At 46.8% G+C, this 24651-nt stretch overlaps 3 protein-coding genes across 6 annotated transcripts in view; all 3 read left to right on the top strand.

Moving 5' to 3' along the window:
- The window catches only part of ADAMTS17 (ADAM metallopeptidase with thrombospondin type 1 motif 17), a 149140-nt gene extending 144830 nt beyond the window's left edge, over positions 1-4310 (top strand). For all 4 annotated transcript variants that reach the window (XM_033920220.1, XM_033920221.1, XM_033920219.1 and 1 more), the window contains 2 exons: positions 1158-1335; positions 1681-4310. In XM_033920220.1, coding sequence (XP_033776111.1) covers positions 1158-1335; positions 1681-1832 — 330 coding nt within the window. In that variant the 3' untranslated portion in view covers positions 1833-4310. The remainder of the gene's footprint in view (positions 1-1157; positions 1336-1680) is intronic.
- Positions 4311-10323: 6013 nt separating this feature from the next.
- On the top strand, positions 10324-16073 carry LYSMD4 (LysM domain containing 4). Its single transcript, XM_033920462.1, has 2 exons — positions 10324-10910; positions 14805-16073. Exons 1-2 carry the CDS (start codon positions 10638-10640, stop codon positions 15399-15401), a joined length of 870 nt encoding a protein of 289 aa, XP_033776353.1. The 5' UTR covers positions 10324-10637; the 3' UTR covers positions 15402-16073.
- Positions 16074-16508: 435 nt separating this feature from the next.
- Positions 16509-18643, top strand: LOC117348385 (pneumococcal serine-rich repeat protein-like). The gene has a single exon (XM_033920460.1). The coding sequence runs from the start codon at positions 16661-16663 to the stop codon at positions 18614-18616; it is 1956 nt and encodes a 651-aa protein (XP_033776351.1). The 5' UTR covers positions 16509-16660; the 3' UTR covers positions 18617-18643.
- Positions 18644-24651: the final 6008 nt, after the last annotated feature.

The raw sequence follows: 24651 nt of genomic DNA, 5'->3' as shown, positions 1-24651 counted from the left end.
CCTGAGAAGTCTTTCATGCGGAACTTTGTCGAATGCTTTCTGGAAGTCCAAATAAATTATGTCCACCGGCATTCCACTATCAATTTGCTTGTTCACGGTCTCAAAAAATTGAAGCAAATTCGTTAAACATGATTTCCCTTTCCTGAACCCATGTTGACTGGGTTTCAGCAAGTCGTGTGTATCTAAGTGCCGGACTATGCTATCCTTGATCAGTGCTTCAACCATCTTTCCAGGGACAGACGTAAGGCTCACTGGTCTGTAGTTGCCCGGTTCTCCTCTCGATCCTTTCTTGAAAATTGGCGTGACATTCGCTATCTTCCAGTCATCTGGTATCTGTCCAGTTCTGATTGTCAGATTGGTGATATGATAGAGGTCTATAAAATACTGAGTGGAGTGGAAAAGGTAGATATGAATCACTTGTTCACTCTTTCCTAAAATACTAGGACTAGGGGAGGGTGTGGACCTGGGAAGGACATGGTTAGGCGCGAGCATATACTCCAACCATTGAGATAGCGTAAGTGTTCGGCACCTTAAGACAGACACATAAATGTGGACCTATTCTACACAACCGCCATTATATAATCTGCGCATAGCACACACATCATCCCAGCACCTATATTCTATACAGGATAAAGTACACCAAACGTTAGGTGCCAAGGTGCTGATGCTAAGTGCAAATTCTATAATGGCATCTGGGTCAGATTCTATATAGTCCACCTAAAATTTCAGCGCCAACTAGCTAAGCGTGATTCTATAAACGTTAAGCTCACTGTATAGAGTTATGCGTAGGTGTCGCTGGCAATTTATGCCAGGATTAAGCGTGGGCATATTCAGGTGTAGCGTGCCAAGTTTACACTTAAATTTCCACCAGAAATTGATTTTATTTTCAATTTTATTTAAAGTATTTCTTAGATTTTTTTTTTTTTTTTTTGCTGGTTGCTTGAATTCCGGTTAATGGAGAGTCTACTGTATCTTTAGATCTAGGTGAACCACAGAAAGAGTGCAGATTATGGGAAATCAGCCTCATTTTCACCGTAAAAGTGGCATTTGCATCTGCCCGGATGAAATGCTATTATTGTATCTGGTTTTCGCACCACTTTGATGCATGAAACCACCTCTCTGCAGATGAATTGTTCTCATCGCTTGTGTTCTTTCAGTGTTCCGTGACCTGCGGAAAGGGCCTTCATTCGCGAGTGGTGCAGTGCATGCACAGAGTGACTGGGCGCCATGGCAATGAATGTCCCACCCTGTCCAAGCCCGTGGCCTACAGGCAGTGCCACGGAGAAACCTGCAATGAGAAAGTGAATGTCAATGCAATCACTTCCCCAAGACTTGGTGAGTGTGAATCATTACCTCTAGAGAAAATACTTGTCTGTAAGGTGGAAACCACTTTGGTGGTACCACAGAAAGGTAGTATAATTCCTTTGAGGTAGGATTATTATTTATCGTGTTGTTCATCCCCCAGTTTCTATAATTAGTGCACAAATAAATTCTTGTCCCAAGGGGTAGAATAGAGTGGAATATTTCATTGCATTCTCTGGCCATGCCAATTTGCATTGTGTTTATAATATGGACACCATGTTGGCATTCATCAACAAAATCTTTGTAAGCCATTCCTGTCTACTGGTGGCAATGCTTTGTATAACATTTTGGCTCTCTTTGTCTCTGATTCGTTCACAGCTGCCCTAACATACAAATGTACGAGAGACCAGTGGACGGTGTACTGCCTCGTAATTCGAGAGAAGAATCTCTGCCAGGACATGAGATGGTACCAGCGTTGCTGCCAGACTTGCAGGGACTTTTATGCCAACAAGCTGGAACCAAAGAGTTAACAAATTCAGATCAGCGCCCCAGCCTACACACCGACATTTTGATGGAAATCAAATCTCTCTCCTTCTCAACTTGTAGCGAGAAATGACGACATGGTGCATTCCAAAGCTTGTTCTTCCAGGAGTTGCAACTATTTCTGTAGGCTGGATGTATCGCAGGAATCCAGTGGCCTACCTTGCCGACCATCAACTCTAGGAGGCAAACCTTGCAGGTCCTTATGTGCTCTAGTAACCATATTGGTCCTGGAGAAAACTGGATTCATTCTTGGTTAGGGCACCTTTTTCAGGACCAGTGTGAGAATTCTCCAAAGATGATGAGGTCCCAGAGCTTTCAAGATGATCTGGAGGTGGGCATGTCTCTGTGAAACTGAAGACACTTGAAAGCTCTTATACTATGACATTTCTGGATTGTTTTTATATTGGATCGATATATACGTGTCATGGCCCGCAGGGAATTCAACTTTATACTAATAGCATTACTATATTTTTTCATTACTGTGTGCCACTGGTTGGTTCGCTACCATAAAGACAAGGCAGAGAGATGTAAGTGAATCTGCTCGCTAAGATTTTTGTGTGTGTGTGTTACTGGCAATGATTAGGTAGTTACTTTGCCCCTCGGTGCCTGGTGTCGGAATGTGCTTAGACAGGGCATATTCTGATGATTGAGAGGAATGCAGAGGCTGAAATCATTGCCGTAACCCACCATTCACTTTGAAAGGTGCTAGATTCTCTATTTTTTTTTATGTTCAAGAGACTGAACTTCTGCCTCTGGCTGCAGGATCTTCTGAGTGGGGGTATTTATGTATCTGATGCAGAATTGAAGGGAACATTTTGGGGTGGCTCTTTTAGAAGGGGGCACTAGGACCCCTCCTCTCTGCCCCTCTTCCCACTCCTCCCCCCGCTGCGCATGTTCCCCATTCCCCTTCTCCGCACCTTTTAAACTTCGGCACGAGCAACCACACGCTTGCTGCCCGCGCCTCTATGAAGTCAATTCCGGGACCCACACCTAGGAAGTGATATCAGAGTGACCACCGAAGCCGACGTGGCCAGTAAGTCGGTGGCTGCTCATGCCGAAGGGGCGCATAGGTGCAGTGGGGTGGGGTGCCACCGCCCCAGGCGCCTCTCACCCTTGCTAAGCTACTGGCCCCCCCTCCTTTTCACAAAACTGCACAAGAGGATTTCAGTGCCAGCTGCTGCGCTGACCGCTGATCGACGCTCCTGGAGTTCCTATGAGTGTCAGAGCAGCACGGAGCATTCAACGTGAAAACCTCTTGCACGGTTTTGTCAAACGGGGGGGAAGAGGGGGTTAATTAGTTACTCGGTGATGAGATTGGTCTCTTGCTAGTGTTCCAGTAGGAGTCCCTGGCCAACGGTAAAACGTACTGAAAAGTACCACCTGCTTGCGATTACGCTGCAGAATAGGTCAAGAATCTAAATTAAGCTAGTGCTATTTTCAAAGCCATGTGGTCAGTTAAACAGCTTATTTCAAAACTGCACTGTCTGGAGAAGGGTTTCGTCACCCAGTCCTTGGGATGCGCCCAGCCAATCAGCATTCCCGGATACCCACAATGAATAGGTAGGAGATAGATTTGCATACAGTGGAGACTGTTCATGCCTATTCATTCATGTGAGCTTTTGGAGTTTGAACACTGTATGGTGCTATTTTGAGGGTTATTTTGGTGCTATATTTGAGAGAGTGTTTTGATGTTTGTAAGGTTTCTTTGAGTATCGTTGTTTCTCCTTCTGGTGTGAGCATAGGGTTAAACGTCGTGTTGATGGTGTTTTACCCCTGCTTTTAAAATTAAGGCCCTTTGTCTCCAAGGTATTACTTATATTTTAGGATTTGATGACTTTGCTTTTCCTAATCCAACTGGCGAGCCCATGTTATCTGTCATTCACAGAGCCTAATTTCTTGTAAATACTGTCCCAGACCATCAGGGGTAGGGGATTTCCGCTCTGATGTGGTTGGAAACTAGAAGTAGATTTCCTCTAGAATAATATAGCTACACTGTAGTGACAGTAATAATGTGCTGACCCACATCTTGCCTGCCTCCTCTGATAGGCCTATCTACTTCTATTTAGCCCAGAGATCTCCATTAATTACCTACTGATCAGCAACACTACAGAACACATTAAGGCCAATATTTATAAGCACTTAAGTAGCCAGCATCAATGATATGATATATATTTGTAAGCATTGGTTCTTTAAAGTCTAGATACTCCTTTTATTTAAATTTTGATTCCCCTGATGGCTGAGTTCTAGTGCCATACAGAGAACCTGGGTTTCATTCCTCAAACCAGTTGGAGCTGGAGATACTGTGGGAAAAGAAATCAATACCATTGCTGTATGATGACACATAGTGGCCAAACTCAGGGTGCATGCTACCTAGGTCCCTAAATGGCCTGCGATTGGTGGCCTCCAGCATAGGTGTCGGAATGGAGGAAGCCACAGGGGCCATGGGCCCCCCCCAAAAAAAAAAATTGGTGGTCAATTATGGCTCTGCTCCCCCACCTACCTTCCCCGGTCGCTGCCATTTTAAATTTTCAGGCAGCGTCAATGAGCAGGCCTGGCCCGGAACCCTTCATTCTGCAGCGTCCCGCCTACACGGGAACAGGAAGTCACTGCTGAATGAAGACTTCTGGGGCAGGTCTGCTCGTGAATGCTTTGCGACGGCTGCCCAAAGGTTTAAAATAACTGCGACCGGGGAAGGTAGGTGGGGGAAATAGGGAGCTAGAGAGAGAAAGGTCATGCCGCAGGATTCTACTGGGGCTAGGGTGGAGCTTTTGGGCCCCCCTTCCCCAAACAAAAAACCGTTCCACTGCCTATGACCGCCAACCAAGAATCTACACAATGGCTGGTCTGAATGGTGGCCAGGTCCTGATAAGATGAAAGCATAAAGTGGGAAACCTGGCTTATGCTGGTGTTGGACAATCGGGGGCTCAGGGCAGAAACTGGAGAGAGGACCCCAAAGCCTGCCAGCAGCCTTTGCCTCCTTCAGCATGAGGGAGTCTTGGGGGTCCCTTGTGGCATTTGCCACCCTCTGTTTATTTCCCATGTCTTAAATCCTAGCACTGTCTCTCCCTTTCTCAGAGTGTCAGGGGCTGGTGCAGTGGGTGACATCCCTTTTACTGCCTCCTTAGATAGTTCTCTTGGTAGAAAACCTCGGAACACAGCAAAAACTTAAAAGTAGGACTTCTGTTGTTTTATTTTATTTCAGTTTATCTTCCTGCCGTACAAGGCAAAGCAGGTTTAATTAAAGTGTCTATTTCGCATTTTATTTGTCTATGAAATTTGCTCTGTCTAAGAGGGAGGCCGTTTTCTCAGAACCGTTCCTCCAGACACTCCCAAACAGCTCGGCTCTGTTTCATCTTCCTAAACCTTCCAGAACCAGCAAGAGGCACTGAAGCCAAATTCTGCTCACCTAACGCCCTGTTACAAGGAAAGTGCCAGAACTGAGAACTCAATACCTGCCCGCTGGGCCAATAAGAGCCGAAAAGAGAAAGAACCACGCAGGGCCTCATTCTGTAAATAGCACCTCAGCGCGCCTACGTTGTAAATGCTACTCTGTGCCATTGTCAATCAACCACTAGGGGCTATTTTTTACTAAGGTGCGCTAGCATTTTTAGCGCACGCAGACTTCCTGGCTGTCACCGCGCGCTACGTGGCTATAACTAACACCAGCTCAATGCTGGCATTAAGATCAAGCATATGCGGCAATTCAGCACGCGCTATTCCGCTCGTTAATGCCCTAACGCACCTTAGTAAAAGGAGCCCTAGGTGTCCTTTTTAGAATCGCGCCAAGGGGTGTCTAAACAGATGTAGGCGTTCTAGAGGAAGGTACACTTAGGTGTACCACGCATATTCGCCATCCCCTAACTACGCCTATTTTTCTGGTGGGCATCAGAAGGTGCCTGGACTTAAGCGTTGCTAGGCATGCATGGAACTCTTACCCTCCCTCCCCCCTTTTTACAAAACCATAATGCGTTTTGTAGCGCCGACTGCGGCGGTAACAGCTCCAACACATAACGGCCGACGCTAATAACTGCGCTATGGTTTTGTAACAGGAGGAGGTTAATTGTTTCATTTTTTTAAAAAAATTATATTAATTTCAATAGCGTGCTCAATTACCACGTCTTTTAAACTAATTAACACAAATTGAGTTGCACATGGATTTTTGTTAGGCATTGCTAGGCATCCTCAATGCCAAATAGAAAGTAAGATGGAATAGAGATGCCATTGTAAGGGAGACAGACTCAAAAATATGGATCATTGCGTTGGATCACAATTCTGTTCCAGGATTCATGGCTGGTGAAAGGAAGCCCCATTATTTTGATAACCTTTTGAATACATTGTGCAACAGAGGGTTTGGGGCATGAATTGTGGTGGTGTTCTATAGGGACATTGCTACAATGGAGAAATGATATCAGGGCAGATGGAATTCATCAATGCTGGCTGACTATTGTTGGACATTAATTACAGATGCTCCTAATCTCGTTTTATAAAACGCACATCAACAGCAAAATGATTCTAGAAAATATTTATAGGAACTCATGAGTTGCATTATGACTTCTCATCCTATAAATATTTGCGATTTGCTCAAAACCTATCGTGGTAGGAGAAAACGGAGGCTATTTTCTATAAAGTAAACCTCAATTTCTTCTTAACCGCAGAAAAAAAGTTAAAATTTGTTGCGCAGTGATATCCATGCTACGCCCTGCCATTCAGATGAAACTAACTAGTCTTGTTTTGATAAAATGTTGTGTGCAAGACCCAGGTGCTATTTTTCCAGTTTTACTGGTGTTTTGTCCGTTAACTCTCCAGGCCATCTCAGTACTGTCCACTTGTGTGAACTATTCCTGTTACTTATGGTGCTGTTTCTATTGACGAAAACCAATATATTGTAGCAGTCGGTTAATGCTTGATATGTTTACTGTAATACAGGGATATATCCGTGGCAAGACTTTCATTCCATTGTCTACTTGTATAATTTTTCATGACTTAATATGTATTGTATCTCTTGGTATATGTTGATGCTGCCTGTTGTAAACGACTCATGGTTTGGAAACGCAATGAAGGTTTTCTTTGGGGAGAGAAAAAAAAATTATGAATAGCAGAATCACTGTGAAATAAGTGTGTAATTCATTGCCTCGATGATGGGTTGTGGGTCCATTAAATACTGGTTCATGTTACCAGCTCGACAACAGACTTTGAAACTTCTTTGATTCTCACTAGGTTGCAGACTGAATGTGCCGAGACTGCTTCAAGGGTCATTCATGCCTTCTGTTGTATCATCGCCTTTTCACGGCAGATAGACTAACTAGAGAATGACACTTTTTTCCCTGTCCCTGCCCAATTCCTGTAAGCTCTGCCTTAACCACTTATGATTTTCAAGTGTTTGAGGCTTGTGCAGATGAGGACGGAGCAGAGACAGGAAAAGAACTCTCCAGGATGGGAAAATGAGTTCCTGCAGGGACGGGGAAAAATTTGGCCCCATGTCATTGTCTATTTGGGAGAATAGTATAGAAAATTGAATAAATAAATAGTGTGAAAAGTTTCAGCCTCTGATAACCAAAGCAGGTATTGTGACATCATAATGCCTCATTCCACCAATAAGAGCCAACCTCAGAAGTGATGTCACAATGGTTTGATTGTCCTAAACTTGGCTCACTGTCACTACATTTTGATTTCTAGAGTGGTGCAGTGGAGAGAATGACATGGGGGATAAATTTTTCCCCGTCCCTGCAGGAACTCAATTTCCCTGTCCCATCCCCATCCCTGCCCTATTCCTGTAAGCTCTGCCTTAACCACACAAGCCTCAAACTCTCCGAGACAGGAAAATGAATTGCTGCGGGGACGGGGAAAAATTTGTCCCTGTGTCATTCTCTGAATAAAATTAGGAGGTAATATTTGGCTGAATAAGATCCACATGCAAGCCTGATCCAGACTTAATCCAACAATCATTATGATCACTGCTCTACCACCTCTTCTAAAATGAATCTTGTAATAATTCATTGAAATGTACAAAGTAGGGACTGATGGTTCCTTGAGTTATTGTGGCTGTCAACACCTATTGCTTTGCTTTGACTGCAGCTAGTCTTTGCTGCTTCCTTAAGCAGCCACCTGGTTTGACTAATGGCTAAGGCAGCCTTAAGCAAAATACCTAATGTATGTGAGAGATAGAGAATAACATGAGGACCATTCCCTGGCTAGCCGCGGCTAACCCACAGGAACAGGGGAAAGAATTGGCCCTTTACTACAGGAACAAGGTTTTTCACCGCCCTGCAAAGCAGTAAATATCCTTGTCCCTGCACTGAATCTGCCATGAGTCACCTACCTTCTCACCCCTTCCAGCCAGCAGCTGCCCTCGCGATTGTGGGTCCAGCATTCCCCCCTCCCTATCATGGGTCCAACAGCCCCAGCCCTCGCACCCTCCCTCGTTCCCAATCGGGGTCAAAAACGGCAAAAAAACCTCTGTGACTCCACTGGGTCATCCCCCTAGCGCTTCCCAGGGCGGGCCTACCAGCCTCTTAGAAGCTTCATGGAAGATGAGGCAACATTGGACGCAGAGATGCTCCCGGACCTTCCGCCCGAGTCCCTCCTGATGTAACTTTTGGTGAAACCTGTCATGTGTAGCATTCTGTAGTAATTTGGCTTATTCAGTTTTCTCGATAGAGTGTACTTGTGTGCCTAGGGGCCCTCGACCAATTAATCCTGCCCTGCAAATAGGATAACCAGATGGTGGAAAGGGGAGGGAAGGGAGAGGTAGAAAAGCTGGATGGGGTGGGTCAGAGAGGAGAGGGACACATTTATGTGGGGGGAGAGAGGGGAGCAGCTGAAACAGGGTGGCATATAGAAATGGAGGGATGATGATGGGCATCATTAGGTGGGAACATAGGGGCTGGGATGCAAAGGGGAGCTGCCCCTCTGTATCCATATGTCATCCCCATACATCAGTACCTGACATGGAGGGTGGAGATGGGGTGGGGAAAATATGGGGATAGAGAGGCAATGCTGGACACAGAAAAAGAGATACTTGACATGGGGGAGAATAGGAGCACATAAGAGAGATGATGGACATGGGGGGGGGGCATAGAGGGGTGATATGGATGGAGAAATATGAACACAGGAAATACTGAACAAGGAAAGCTAGGGACTTGAAGAGAGAAGGAATGTCATAGACAAAAAACCCTGGCAAATGAGTTGAGAAGACAGAGGAAAGAGGAATCCAAAGACTGCAACCAATATGATTTGAAAAATACTAGTAAAATACCCAGACAATAAAAAGGTAGAAAAAATGCTTACTTTCTTTTTTGTGAATAGAATATGTTGAAATCTTGCTAGAGATGGTGTTAGACATGGCTGGGGCATAGAAAAGGGACCCTATTACCAGGCTGGCTGAGCTGCCTTCAGCTTCCCGTAAGCTTGGGGTTCTCTCTGGCCAAGAGCAATTTCCCTAGTTTCCCTCTCCTAAAACCATCCCTGGCATGTGCCCTATTATTTATATTCTGCATAGGAAGAAATCTCTATCTTGTTAGTTTGTGGTCAGTTATTCTGTATTTGGCATTTGTGTGGTTGTGACTTAGGTATTCTGTTAGCATGGATTTTTTATGAATCATTCTGTAGTAATTTGGTTTTTGCTATAGATATTTTAGGGTCCTATTGTAATAGTTAGGGCACTGTATTTTCATAAGTAGGATCCTTGTTTTGGACGTTAGTGATTTCTTTGTTGTATTTTCTCGATTAATCGCTACCACACAACGCGATTCATCGCGATTACACCTTTTAATCTTACTGCACCCCTACTTATGACGTGAATTGCTTCGAAAGCACGTCTTCATTTTTTGAATCTGTTACTGTATAAGGGCATTCATTATAATAATGAGAAAATATGTTTGAAGTATAAAATTCAGTATGTGATCTCTTCAAAGCATTTATTAAGCACTTGACACTAGCACTAGTACAGACTCACAAGGCATTGACCCCGCCCCTCTACGTCAAAAGGGAGCGCACACCCTACGTCTCCCTCGTGAACGCCTATCTGACGTCAGTCCGTCCCCCAGATTGGCTGAAGCTAGGGAGGCGGAGTCTCGAGCTGCTTCTGAGAGAGGCGGGGCCTGCAGCTGGACAGCGTCCAGGGGTCAGAATGGACAAGGATATCAATTGAAGAAACGGACTTTGGGTTTTATATGAAATACAACAAAGACACATTGGAAAACAAACGAAAATAAAACTTTTCTTGACTCTTGTCTTAAACCGGAGTTATAAGGAGTAAGCATGAAGGAGTCAAATAAATATACAATAAAATGATACAAAGAAATATTTATTACAATTAAATTCATGATAAAACATTTGCATATATATTTTATCATTCCTCCAGGATAATCTATCTTTTCCTATATCCCCCTTCATTGTTTTTCTCATATTAAAATACAGTAACCCCGCCCCTCTACGTCATCAACAGGCGAGTACTTTTAAAGGCAACCTGACGTCAGTCCGCGCGCGGCCCCCTCGGATTGGCTGGAGCTAGGGAGGCGGAGTCTCGTGAGAGGCGGGGCCTGCAGGCGTCGAGCCGAGGCGGCGGCGGCGGCTGGCTGGCTGGCGGGGCCGGTGACGGCAAGTAAGCGGCGGTTGGCGCGGAGGTCCTCGTCCTCGCGACGGACAGAGAGCGGTTGGCGCGGGGCCCGGCGGTGAAGCCGGAGCTCGCGCTGGCTTTGCCCTGCTCGCGCCGTCATTGGCTGGCGAGCGCGTGCGTCCTGCGCCCGGCTCCACCCAGACGAGAGCAATCGAGCCCAGGTGCATTCGCTGCGATGAGGCTGAAGGCGGGGCTGAGCCGCTCCTTCCAGGCCCCGTTCACTGTGCACGCTTCCCCGGGCAGCCACGTGTACGCGTTCCGAAGCTGCAGGTCCGAGTCGGAGGCCTCGTCCGAAGACGAGCTGGACGTGTCGGAAGTGCGCGTGCGCGGCAAAGAGCAGCAGAGGCTCAACGGCCCCAAGGAGCGGGCGGGAGACACGGTGCTGATGGAGCGCCAGGTGCACAACGAGGACAACCTCAACAAGCTGGCTCTGCAGTACGGTTGCAAAGTAAGCTGGCCTTTTCCTGCAAGTAGGCTCATGAATATGCATGAGGGAGATTTGCATCGAATGGGGAGATAAGGACAAAAGGCTGAGCAAAAATGGGCTTTAGCGCTTTCCAGTCATCTTACTCTGGGCACTGAGACAGGGAACCCCCAAAGCATGAATAACCTCCAAGTTGGTATGAAGGTAACAAAGTGATAACCATGATTCTAAGGAATTTATTCCAAGATCTAAAATCAATTAATTGTAGCATGAAACCCCTGAGTTCTTCGTTCTCCTCCTGGTCATTTTGTTCTCCTCTCTTGTCATTCTTGCAACTCAAAATTCGACCATGTCACACCACTAACACATGGATCTACACTGGTTACCAATAGTAAAACGAACAGAATTCAAATTAGGCTGCCTAGCATTCAAAATGCAATATAGTGATGCCCCGGATAGATTCCCCAGATTTACAAAGCTATTGGGAAGATCTGTGGACCAAAGTAACTCTAACAACTTAATCTTATCATTCCCAGCTCTGAAAGGTATAAAATACAAGATACACCACAGCAAATCATTTAATAGCAAAAGTATGGAACTTGCTTCCTATTGAAATTTGCACAACCACCCTATACAATCTGTTTTCACAAAAACCTAAAAACTTTTTTTAAAAATCCCTATCAGGAACTTAAAGAAACAAATTAAAAATAGAAGCTAACAGGAAGAAAGACAATGTTAAAAAATCAGCTTCCATTTGATATATTAACCCATATTGATGTAAAATGTTCTCTATGTAATATACACAACTTAGGAATTGCTCCTATTCATTGTATTACCCTATGCTGTGGTAACATGTTGCTAACTCTATGTAATGTTTTACTCTACACAGTACTTCTATGTAATATTATGCCGGTTGTAGCCTGCCTACACTGCTATTTATCATTTCTATAGTGCTGAGAGGTGTACGCAGTGTTGTATATTTAACATGTAATAGACAGTCCCTGCTCGGAAGAGCTTACACTCTAATATGGACAGACAGGACATATAGGGATTTGGGAGTCTCTTGAAGAGAGGATGGACATGGTATTGTAGTGAGTGGGAGCTAGGAGTTATTTATTTTAAAAATTTATATACCACCAAAAGTCTAGGCAGTTTACAAAACATAGAAAATAAATAATACAACATAGACTCTCCTACATTCTCCACTATGAACATACTCATTTCATTCACATAAATTCATTGTCCTATAACTAAATCTTCACATTTTTTTAAGTATTACAGAAACTTACTGTATTTTTGTTCACATAAATACATTGACAAATAAATAACTGTCTTCAAAAGTTTCTTAAAAGTATCCCTAGGTTTGCATAATCGTAACTGACCTGTCAATGAGATCCAAAATTTCACCCCTACTATTGAAAACATAGAATTCCCGACCCGTCAATGGCCATCTCCAGCAGACTTGAAAAAGTGGGCTTCTAGTTTGGATTTCAGTACTGCTAGAGACAAGAGCCTGGTGTAATGAGTCTGTTCCAGGGATACAGTGCAGCAGGATGGAAAGTGGTCGGTAAGAGGCGTTTGAACTGTGTTCAGAAATGGATGGGGAGCCAGGGTGATGCAAGTATGGTGGCTTTCATGCAGTATGAGTCGTGCAGCAGAATCTTGAACGGATTGAAGGAGAGAGAGCGAGTTGAGTGGAAGACCTGAGAGAAACAAGTTGCAGTAATCTTAAGTGAGAGGCAATGAGGGTGTTTTGGTAGTGTGCTCAGAAAGGAGAGATCAGATATTGGTGATATTATAGAGGAAGAAGCACCAGGCTTTAGCAATTTTAGATCTGAGTGAAGGAGAGAGAGGAGTCAAAAGCTGACTGAAGTTGTGAGCTGCCAAGACAGGGAGAAGGAGACTGTTGTCCAAAGAAATAGAGAATGGGGGGAGGGGAAAGGATGGTTTAGGCAGAAAGGTAAGAAGCTCAATCTTACCATATTCAATTCTAGATGGCAGTGAGACATCCAGGTGGCAGTGTTAGACAGGCAGGCTGAGACTCAGGTCTGATTCCTGTAGAGATGTCTGGTGTGGAAAGATAGATCTGGGAGTCATCAGCATAGATTTGATACTGACAACCATGGGAGGAGATCAGTGCACCGAGGGAGCAAGTATAGATGGAGAAAAAGAGGTCCCAAGACAGAGCCTTGAGGTACACTGATTGATTGTAGGATAACAATGGAGGAGAGCTCCCATTGCATACCCTGAAAGTGTGATGGGAACTCTTGACTGTTGAGGATTCTGCGGGATATAAGACTGAACATAAGTACAGGGACAGCTTTGGAAGGAGAAGTGAAATTGAGACTCCACCTTGGTGACAGCAGTGTGCACTGCCGTGTAGAGCGGCAATTTGAATCTTGGCTTAGGGTCCCTACTCCCTAGATCAACTGAGGGTTGGGGATGCTGTGGAGCTTCTTAAAGAGTCATTTAAGGTCCATGACTGAAAGGTTCTGATGTCTGTTGCTACTGGGCTAAAGGACTTAGAGGGGATATAAAATAAGAGGGAAAAACATTCCCAGGTAGTTGAGCTGGAATTGTAAAACCAGGAAGAGGAACCTGCCAGGACAGAAGAAGAAAAAAAAAGTGACATTGCTCCTCATTTACTATTTGACCTCTAAGAATTCCATAGTTCTTGCCACAAGAAATGTGGTGCCGTGTGCCGTGTTCTATGTTGGACAATTGCATTCATTTCTGGTCTCCTTAGCTTAAGAAAGATATAGCAGCACTAGAAAAGATTCAAAGAAGAGGGACCAAGATGGTAAAGGGGATGGAACTCCTCTCGGATGAGGAAAGACTAAAATAGTTGGAAAAGAGAAGGCTGAAGGGAGATAAGATTGAAGTCTAGAAAATCCTCAGTGGAGTAGAACGGGTACAAGTGGATCGATTTTTCACTCCGTCAAAAATTACAAAGACCAGACACTCGATGAAGTTACAGGGAAATACTGTTGAAACCAATGGGAGAAATTTTTTTTTCCACTCAGAGAATAGTTAAGCTCTGGAATGCGTTTGCCAGAGGTTGTGGTAAGAGCAGATAGCGTAGCTGGTTGTAAGAAAGGTTTGGACAATTTCCTGGAGGAAAAGTCTAGAGTCTGTGTTTGGGAGAGACTTGGGGGAAGCCTGGATCGGTAGCATGGAACGTTGTTACTCTTTTGGGTTCTAGAATCTTTTGTTACTCTTTGAGATTCTGGAATGTTGCTACTTCTTGGGTTTTGGCTAGGTACTAGGGACCTGAATTGGCCACCGTGAGAATGGGCCATTGGTTTGACCCAGTAAGGTTATTCTTATCTTCTTATTCTTTTGGGCTCCCATATGCTAGGGAAGATTCTTTCCACAAAGTGAACAGTTGGCAAAGTGCTCTGAACAGTTTGAAACACTGTACTTGAGACTCACTTGGGGCTCCAATTACATAGCATTTTAATTTTTCTATTTTGATCCATTATGCATCTAACACAAGAGTATGGTCCAGATTTTCTGATTGTTAGGTTCCAGGAGGGGGCAGTACATTTTCACAGATTAAATATAAGGCTCTTTTCTTGCATTTTTCACATTTCTAAATCCTGTTGACAGTGGCTGTGGTGTACTCTGCTTATACATATCGTGGCTTATCAGTTTTCTCTGCACTTGAAAGCACTTTGTACCCTGCACTTCTTGCATAGGACTTCATAATTACTTATGTACATTTAAAAAAAATTAAAGCTCCATCTTTCTGTTTAATCGTGAAATCTTAAAAACTGCAAATACTTTTCTTTTAGCTGTAGTTAGAAGTTCATGATGGCCTGAGTAAATATGCAACTCATATAAATATACCAGTATAAGTTAGATGTGAAAGATCTGAAATGGTTTGCTGGCTTATTATCCTTATTCATTTACTTACAGGTAGCAGATATCAAACGCGTGAACAACTTCATCAGTGAGCAGGATATGTATGCGCTAAAGTCAGTCAGGATACCTGTGAAGATGCATGGTGTTCTGAGTGAGATGAGGGCCGAGTTGAGGCCTTTGCAGGGCTCCACCTCCTACTCCGAAGCAACTCTTGTCGAACTGCCTGACCCTGAAAGGCAGGACCTAACGGCATACTTCAAAGGGATTGACCAAAGCATTCAGGAAGCAGCACAGTCCACTGAAGGTGCTTTTCATTCACAGTCACAAAGCAAAATGTTAGGGAGCCAGAAGGATTTCAGCTCAGGAGCAGACTGGGGGATCCGTTGGTGGAATGCAGTTTCTATCATTCTTTTAATAGGAATCATCATACCGGTATTTTACATTGTTTATTTCAAAATGCAAGCAAATGGACTGCCTTCCACTGTCTCCAGCAAAGCCTTTGAAAAAAATGTTACTGCCAAAATAGGGACCCATCGCAGTGTGGATTCTGCTGGACACGGTCATTTGGACACCCAGAAGCCTCGTATGTTAGGGCGGGAGAGGACGGAACAACATGAACAAAGGGATGGGAAGGGAAATGCATTGACGTGACCTTGCAGATACCTTCAGTCGCATGGTCGGTTTTCTTCTTTAGTAACAAACCCTTTCCACTGGTAGCTTGTTGCTTTTTTTTTTTAGGTCTCCAAAGATGGAATATTGCTGCACTACTTTTTTTAATTTTTGTTTCTCTTTGAAAAGCTGTAAGAATGGGGAAGGTGTGGCCCACTGGTAGAGCTGATGCCTTTGTGGTTGTGACCCTGGGCAAGTCACCTAATCAGTCCTCCAGTGCCCACCCTTTCCTTTCCCAGAATGAGTGGCAAGAGTCTTTGTCACGCTGCATTTTTAAAACCACATGCCAGTTAGTGCTTTCAGAATCAAAAACATAGTTTCTCAAGTTATCTATCTATTGCTGCTTTTAGGTGCAGTTTGGTATATTGTAATGCTGGTTATTGGCAAGCAGCTGAATGAAAAGTACACCAAGGAGGGGAAGGGGCCCACTGAAATGTTTTATATTTTATTAAAATAGAGAGAACTGCCCTTTTCACACTGCTCAAATGAGAGATGGTGGGATAAACTCAAGTTCTGCCTATTATACCACTGCCGTTCTTATTTTTAACATTTTGTTGCTAAAAGTTAACATGTAAAAAGTCAGCTCCGTGTTAGCACTAGGGTTTTTTTGTTTTGTTTTTACTAAAGATTAACGCTTATCTGCCACAGGACTCATTATCCCAGGACAAGCAGGCATGATATTCTCACACATGGGTGACGTCATCTACGGAGCCCCAGCGCGGACAGCTTTTTCAGCAAACTTGCTAGAAGTTTCAAGTTTGCACACTGCACCACGCATGTGCTAGCCTTCTCGCCACTAGAGGGCGCATCCCCACCTCGTGGTCCTCAGTTCTTTTTCATCCGCGGAGCCAGAAGCCCTGTGGATAAAATTGTGCTATTTTTGCCTTCTGTCGCCGCGGCTGTGTTCGGAATTTCGACGCGGTCGCTGCGCTAAAGTTATTTTCTTTCTTTATTTACCCTGTTTTTAAAAAAAAAAAAAAAAAAAAAATTAATCTTTTTTCGTTCGCTCCGGGGGCTCCCGGTAGCCGTGGCCGAGGAACCTCGTTTGTTCCCGGCCTTGTTTTGGGCCCATGTCCCGACCCGTTACGGGTTTTAAGAAGTGTGGTAAGTGTGAGAGGCTTTTGTCCATCACTGACCCTCACAGGTGCTGTATTCGGTGTTTGGGGCCCCATCACCCTACAGCATCGTGCCCTAAGTGTGCCACCTTCCAGAAACGGGCCCTTACTCGGCGCAAAGGCCGCATGGCGGATCTCTTTGCCGTCGATACCCCGACGGGGAAGGCCTCGAGCTCGGCCTCGGCTTCGGCCCCGGCCTCGACCTCGGCCTCGACGTCGGAACCCTCGGCTCCCGCGAAGCCGGTTGCCTCGCAGAAGCAAGCCCCGGGTAAGTCTCCACTTCCTTCCTCAGTTTCATCTGCCAGGAAGCCATCCTCGGGCTCGTCGTCGGCGGGACCGTCGACCTCGACCCAGCCCAAGATGTCGAAGGGGTTAGCCCCGAGGGAATACTCGATACCGAGGTCGCCCTCTGCGGAGCGTCCCCAGGTGTTACCTCAGGGTCTCACCGTCCCGGCGTTCCAGGAGTTGCTTCGCGCTTTGATCTCCTCGGAGCTTTCCGGAGCCATTGAGACCTTACAACAGGCTTCGGCCTCGTCTTCGGTCTCGGGGGCCCCGCAGGTGGTGACCTCGGCCTCGGGCACCGGCCTCTCTGCGGCCGAAGCCCCCTCGGCCTCGGCCTCGACCCTTCCCTCGGACCCGATCCGGGTGAGTCAGCCCGAGGTCAGTGTGCGATCCCGAGACAAGCAGCGCCGGGTACGCCGGATCTCCTCTTCCTCGTCCCCGAGGTCGTCACGGGGATCCTCGCCCTCGAGTAAGCCTCGGGCGAAGCACCGTCTTAAACGGTCGAAGCGGTCTCGAGCCTCGTCTCGGAGGAGTCGTCACTCGACTCCGCCCGAGACCGGAGCCTTGCGGGTCGAGGAACTCCGCCTCGACAACCCAGATCTTTTACGGTCCCCGATCAGGGAGAGTTCCCGTGCCTCCTCACCGGGGCGGAAGGGACGGGCCTCTATACCCCGTACCCCGGGGGGTTCCCCACGGGGGTCTCTTCGCCGGACGGTGTCCCCGACTCCTTCGAGGTCACGGGATCGTGCCTCTTGGGGTTCGGGGTCCGGGGGTCAGGTCGGGTATTCTCGCCAGGCCTCTCCTTTCGGCTCGGTTGAGAAGTCTCGGTCACCCTCCCCGCCTGCACGGACATCTTCTTTTTCCAAGTTTGTCCATGACATGGCGAAGGCTTTGGGGGTGGACCTGACGGCAGGGTCGCACTATACCTCAGACTTTTTGGAGGAACAAGATTCTCCTGTCCCTCAACGGGAATCTCCCCGCCTTCCACTTCACAAGGTCCTCCTTCATACCTTACTGCGGAACCTTGAGACCCCTCTTACAGTGGCGGTAGTGCCCACTAAGATGGAATCCAAATACCGGACCCTTCCCCCTAAGGGGTTTGACAAGGGGCAGCTCTCCCATCAGTCGCTCTTGGTGGAGTCGGCTCTTAAGCGCACGCAGCCTTCTAGAGTCTCGGCTGCTGTCCCCCCGGGGAGAGAGGGTCGGACCCTTGATAAATTCGGCCGTCGGCTGTACGCGAATTCCCAGATGGCCACAAGGGTCCTCAATTATGCTTTCGCCTACTCTTCCTACCTCAGGTCCATGATCAAGGATCTGCCGGATTTTCAGGGGGTGATTCCGGAGTCGCACAAGGTTAAATTTGCCGCCTTTGCGTCAAACCTGTCCCAACTCAGATTCTATCTGTTCCATGCGGTCTATGACGCTTTTGAGCTTGCCTCGAGGGTCTCGGCTTGTGCGGTAGCCATGCGCCGGCTGGCTTGGCTACGGACCCTCGAGATGGACCCCAACTTGCAGGAGCGCTTAGCCAATTTACCCTGCATCGGGTCGGAGTTATTTGACGACTCCCTGGATGCGGCCACCAAAAAGCTTTCGGAGCAGGAACGCTCTCTGGCGTCTCTGGTTCGTCCAAAGCCTAAGCCGCCGGCTCAGAGGCCTTTTAAACAGCCGCCTAGGCGGTACCCGCAAAAATCTACACCGGCCTTTTCCAGGCCTCCACCCCGGCGCCCTACCCAACAGGGTAGAGGGGGACCCGCCAAAGCAGCTGCGCAGGGGGTGTCCAAACCGGCGCCGTCTTTTTGACGGGATGAGCGGCCGGGGGCTGGCCCCCGCCGCGAGGTCGCTCAACCCCCTGCCCATCGGGGGTCGGCTCACGGCTTTTGCCGAGACTTGGTCTGGGATTACGTCAGACGCATGGGTGCTCCGGACCGTCTCAGAGGGCTATTCGTTAAACTTCTCCAAACAGCCTACAGACAGGCCCCCCGGGGCGTGCCCGTCCAATCGAAGCCAGTTGACCCTTCTTCGAGAGGAAGCCGGGGCCTTGTTGAGCCTTCGGGCGGTCGAACGGGTGCCTCCCGACCAGCGAGGCAGGGGATTTTATTCCCGTTACTTTTTGGTCCCCAAAAAGACCGGGGACCTGCGCCCCATTTTGGACCTTCGGAAGCTCAACAAGTTCCTGGGCCGGGAGAAGTTCCGTATGCTGTCGCTTCCGATCCTATATACCCTGTTGGACGAGGGGGACTGGATGTGCTCCCTCGATTTGAAAGAAGCGTACACCCATGTTCCGGTGCATCCCGCCTTTCGGAAGTTTTTGAGATTTCAGGTCGGGGATTTGCACCTTCAATACCGTGTACTACCCTTCGGTCTGGCTTCGTCCCCTCGGGTATTCACGAAATGCATGGTGGTAGTCGCGGCTGCTCTGCGTTCCCGGGGGTTGCAGGTCTTTCCCTATCTGGACGATTGGTTGATCAAGGCCCCGACAAGGGAGGGGGTTATTTCAGCGACCCAACAGACTATCACGATTCTTCAGGGTCTGGGGTTCGAGGTGAACTTTCCCAAGTCTCACTTGCAGCCGACCCAATCCCTACAGTTCATAGGGGCCGTGCTGGACACGGTTCTCCTCCGGGCTTTCCTTCCTTCCCCGCGACTGGAGGCCCTGATTCGCCTGGGCCGACAGGTTTCGCAACTGAAGGTAGTTTCGGCTCGACGCATGATGGTGCTTTTGGGGCACATGGCGTCGACGGTCCAGGTGACCCCCTTTGCTCGGTTGCACCTGAGGATCCCTCAGTGGACCCTGGCTTCCCAATGGCGTCAGGACCGCGACCCGCTGTCTCGACGCTTGACTGTGACTCCGTCTTTCAGACGCTCGCTCCGTTGGTGGACCAGCTCTACCAATCTGTCCGGGGGTTTGCTCTTTCGCGTCCCTCCGCATTGCAAGGTCCTAACCACGGACTCTTCGGAGTATGCGTGGGGGGCTCATCTGGACGGTTTACGAACGCAGGGCCTATGGTCGGCCACAGATCGTCTGTGTCACATCAACGTATTGGAACTTCGTGCCATTTATCTGGCCGCTCGGACCTTCAGTCACCTCCTGCACGATCGAGTAGTTCTCGTTCGAACGGACAACCAGGTGGCCATGTATTACGTCAACAAGCAAGGCGGGACGGGCTCTTGGCCTCTGTGCCAGGAAGCCATTCGGCTTTGGACGTGGGCCGTCTCTCAGAACATTTTCTTGCGGGCGGTTTACATTCAGGGGGAACTGAATTGTCTGGCAGACAAGCTCAGTCGTCTCCTCCAGCCGCACGAGTGGTCTCTGAACTCCCGAGTTCTACGCGAGGTCTTCGACCGATGGGGGACTCCTCAGGTGGATCTGTTTGCTTCACCCGAGACTTGCAAGCTACCCCTCTACTGCTCTCGGATGTACTCCCAGGACCGTCTCGAGGCCGATGCTTTTCTTCTCGACTGGGAGGGGAGGTTCCTTTATGCATTCCCTCCTTTTCCTCTGATTTTGAGAACGCTGGTTCATCTAAAATCGACCAGAGCCACTATGATTCTCATTGCGCCTCGTTGGCCAAGACAACACTGGTTCTCCCTGCTCCTTCAACTCAGTGTCAGGGAACCTCTGCTTCTACCTGTCTTTCCCTCTCTGCTATCTCAGAGTCGGGGTTCGCTGTTACATCCAAATCTTCAGTCGTTACATCTGACCGCTTGGTTCCTTTCCACTTGACTTCGATTCCGGTGTCTCACTCAGTGCGGGAGATCTTAGAGGCCTCTCGCAAGGTCTCGACTAGGCTTTGTTATTCCCAGAAGTGGACCAGATTTTCTTCTTGGTGTTCCACCAACCACCTGGATCCAGATTCAGTCCCTGTGTCTTCGGTACTGGAATATCTGTTGCATCTGGCGAATTCTGGTCTGAAGACGACTTCTATTCGAGTGCATCTTAGTGCAATTGCTGCATTTCATCATCATCTAGAGGGTCGTTCCCTCTCCTTACATCCTCTGGTTTCTCGTTTCATGAGAGGTCTTGTGAATGTTCATCCCCCTCTCAAGCCTCCCCCTGTGGTATGGGATCTTAATGTGGTCTTGGCTCAACTGATGAAACCTCCTTTTGAGCCTATTGATAAAGCTCTTCTTAAATTTCTCACTTGGAAAGTAGTCTTTTTGATTGCGCTCACGTCCGCTCGTCGGATTAGCGAACTGCAGGCTTTGGTGGCGGACCCTCCTTTCACGGTGTTTCATCATGACAAGGTGGTTCTTCGCACCCATCCTAAATTTTTACCTAAGGTTGTGTCTGATTTCCACCTCAATCAGTCCATTGTTCTTCCGGTATTTTTTCCAAAGCCCCATTCTCATCATGGTGAATCGGCGCTTCACACGCTTGACTGTAAGAGGGCGTTGGCTTTTTATCTCCAACGTACTAAGTCTCATCGGAAGGTTCCTCAATTATTTTTGTCCTTTGATCCTAATCGGTTAGGACATCCGGTTTCCAAGCGTACCTTGTCCAATTGGTTAGCTGCTTGTATCTCTTTTTGCTACGCTCAGGCTGGTCTCCCGCTCTCGGGTCGAGTCACGGGTCATAAGGTCCGGGCGATGGCAGCTTCGGTTGCTTTCCTCCGTTCTACTCCTATGGAGGACATATGTAAGGCTGCCACCTGGTCTTCGGTTCATACGTTCACCTCCCACTACTGTTTGGACTCCTTGTCCAGGAGTGACGGCCGGTTTGGCCAGTCGGTGTTACGTAACTTGTTTTCTTAAATTGCCATCTTCCCACCTGCCCTTTGTCTGGTTGGCTTGGTGGTCACCCATGTGTGAGAATATCATGCCTGCTTGTCCTGGGATAAAGCACAGTTACTTACCGTAACAGGTGTTATCCAGGGACAGCAGGCATATATTCTCACAACCCGCCCACCTCCCCGGGGATGGCTTTTCTTTACTGGAATATGGAACTGAGGACCACGAGGTGGGGATGCGCCCTCTAGTGGCGAGAAGGCTAGCACATGCGTGGTGCAGTGTGCAAACTTGAAACTTCTAGCAAGTTTGCTGAAAAAGCTGTCCGCGCTGGGGCTCCGTAGATGACGTCACCCATGTGTGAGAATATATGCCTGCTGTCCCTGGATAACACCTGTTACGGTAAGTAACTGTGCTTTTTGTTCCTGTAGGCCCTGTTTCAGATAACATGCGCTAATTCTTTAGTAAAAGACACCCCCTCCCCCTAGTTAGGCAGACATCAACAAAGCAGTTGGCTGTGACAACTCCTTCCTAGGCCAGCAACCTGAGGGAAAGGACTATAGGCCTGAAAACGGCATCTCCTGTTTTTTCATTAGTTCAATAAAAAGATTAGTTTTTTGGTTTTTAACTAATTTTTCTTTTGTAGATTAGGTGATACCTTTTTTTTTGGTTTGTGCTGTATACTCAGGAGAACAGATATTTCTCATTTCTGTACTTATTCATAAAGATCTTTGGAGGCCAAAACTACTGAGTTTCCATGATCATCCTGTGGCCAACGCTGCTGGTTTTAAAAAGCTGTCTAGGTGGTGTATCTGAGCAGAGGTCTGACCTAATGTCACAAGCTTGAAGGTTGGTTAGAAAGAGCATCTCTTGTACCTTTTGCCTGACTTATTTCTCTCTGATGAGCAGGCTGTGTGAGGATGGTAGCTGAGTCCTTTACCTAGCTCTGTTCCTGTAGCCCTACAGTGGGAACAAAGCTTCAACAAGATGGCCCGTGTAGCATCTTTATTGTTTTTCCCTGCTCCCAACTACCTCATGTCTTTGATTTGGAGGCTATGGTGTAAACCCACTTGAGGATCTCTGAGACTAGGAAGTGCCCTTGGAGATCTTTTCTCTGCAAGACTTAATTGCATCTTCATGTCCAGGCTGTCAATGTGAATATTGCAGAACAGAATCCACCTGTGCCTGATTCTTAGGCTTTTATGTAATTTGCCCTGATATAATGCTTCATGTTTTTTTTACACCTATGCGGCTGGCTGCTCATCCTATTTTAAGCAGCTCTTTCCTTTGCCCCTGTCTATATCAGTGTGATGCCTCTTCACAGATGAATCAATGTAGGGAAGCAAAAATCCTGTTTTCATGCCTTCTGGATAAGCAGGAGTAATAACCAGCAACACCTTAAGTTTCACATGCACAAAGTAACAGAATGCAAAAGTTGAATTGCAATGAGTTTCTTGGCTCCCAACTGGGTTATCTAGATCAGGGCTTCTCAACCAGCTAGTCAGGTTTCCAGGATATGCACAATGAATATGCCTATGAGAGCTTTGCCCTGGGCTGAGAAGCCCTGCTCTAGAGCGGTTGGGGTGCCATGTCAGTTAGAAAGGGGTGCATTGAACTGTATGTACATCACTCCCAAGCATTTTAAAATGGGATCATGGCTTACCTTAAAAGTCATGTCTTAAAGGTCTAATTGCTGTGCTATGTTACTGGCTGGGGATATAGGGAGATAAAATAAGCATAAATAAATTTAAAAGAATTTACACAATTGTACATCTTTCTTCTGTGAAGGAAAATTGTCCCCTTTTGAATGAGGATTTTGGTTTTTCAACTTGGAAGAGAAATAAATACTATTTCAGTCCAGAACTGTGTTGTATTTATTTTTTTTTTTTAAGCTTTCTATTTTTTGAGTAAAACCTTCCTTATCCAGACAGTATGGAATGTGGGGATAACATAAGGAAGGATCAAGCAAAGCTCAAAGAATGGTCAAGAGCAATCTCACAAATTTTGCAAGCTAGGCTCGAGGGAATCCGGAAGTGCGTGGATGTTACACACATGGGTGAAGGCCCTCCACATGGGTCCCTGAGCTGCTGGGGGAGGGGGTTTGCTGGAAGGGAAGGTGTGTGGAGAGGCACATCCTCTAGGCAGTCAGCCAGTGCTTCTTTTCCTTCCTGGTATCTTGTGACACGCCTGGAATCTCAGGTGGCACACAGTTTGCAAATACACTTTCTCAGCCTAGTCCTTGATATCAACAATGAATATGCATGTACTGATTTGCTATGTAAATTCATCTCATAAATAGTCATTGCTGATTTCCTGAAAACCTAATGGGATTAGGTGTGTTTTGCCCCCATATTCATTGAGAAAGATTTCTTGTTTTGTATAAAGTAGGCATAGCCTGTGCCTTTAAAAGTTGCGATTATGCCCTTGAACTACAACTGGGTGTAATTCTTTGTAATAGGCTCTTATTTTTCTACATATCTTTTCCTAGTCTCTGGTTCCACTTCCTTCTGTCTGCTCTTTCCTCTTGTCTCCAGGGCCTCCTTATCCATTTGCTGCTTTCTCTCCTTCACTTTCTGCCCTACATCCATCTTTTGGTACAATCATGATACTTACACTCAAATGGGGAGATCAGTAAAGTATGCAAATTATATATGAAAATAGACTGACTCCTATCAAACTAAAGTCTCCAGAGAATGATCAAATTTTTGTAATACATTCAATGATATGAAACTCCAATGGGGAGTAACAACACCCCATTAGCAGGAGTTCACTGTTTTGAGATGTAATCAATCCCTGAGACTAGATATTTGATTTTAACTATATTGTGGATTTCAGTTGAAATCCAGGATGCCTTCGTGTAAGCGTGTAAGTACTAAAAAAAAAACACCTTTGTTCAGTATAGCGCAACCTTTATGCTGCAGCATCATATTGTGCCATGAAGAGTCCGGGCATGCTGCCAGGGATTCAAGAATAGATGACGTGTCTATGAGTTTGTCACTGCCAGTGCCTCTCTGTCTGTTGGTGTACCTCTGTCAATGTGATGACATCAAACGTGTGCGTGCGTGCGTACATGCAGTCATAGCACTGACAGCCCCACATGCTTGGAGGCC

This window comes from Geotrypetes seraphini, chromosome 14 (genome assembly GCF_902459505.1).
Source record: "Geotrypetes seraphini chromosome 14, aGeoSer1.1, whole genome shotgun sequence".
In the NCBI taxonomy this organism is placed as follows: domain Eukaryota; kingdom Metazoa; phylum Chordata; class Amphibia; order Gymnophiona; family Dermophiidae; genus Geotrypetes; species Geotrypetes seraphini.
Note: the sequence above shows the minus strand (reverse complement) of the source record. Positions and strands in the feature narration are given on the sequence as shown.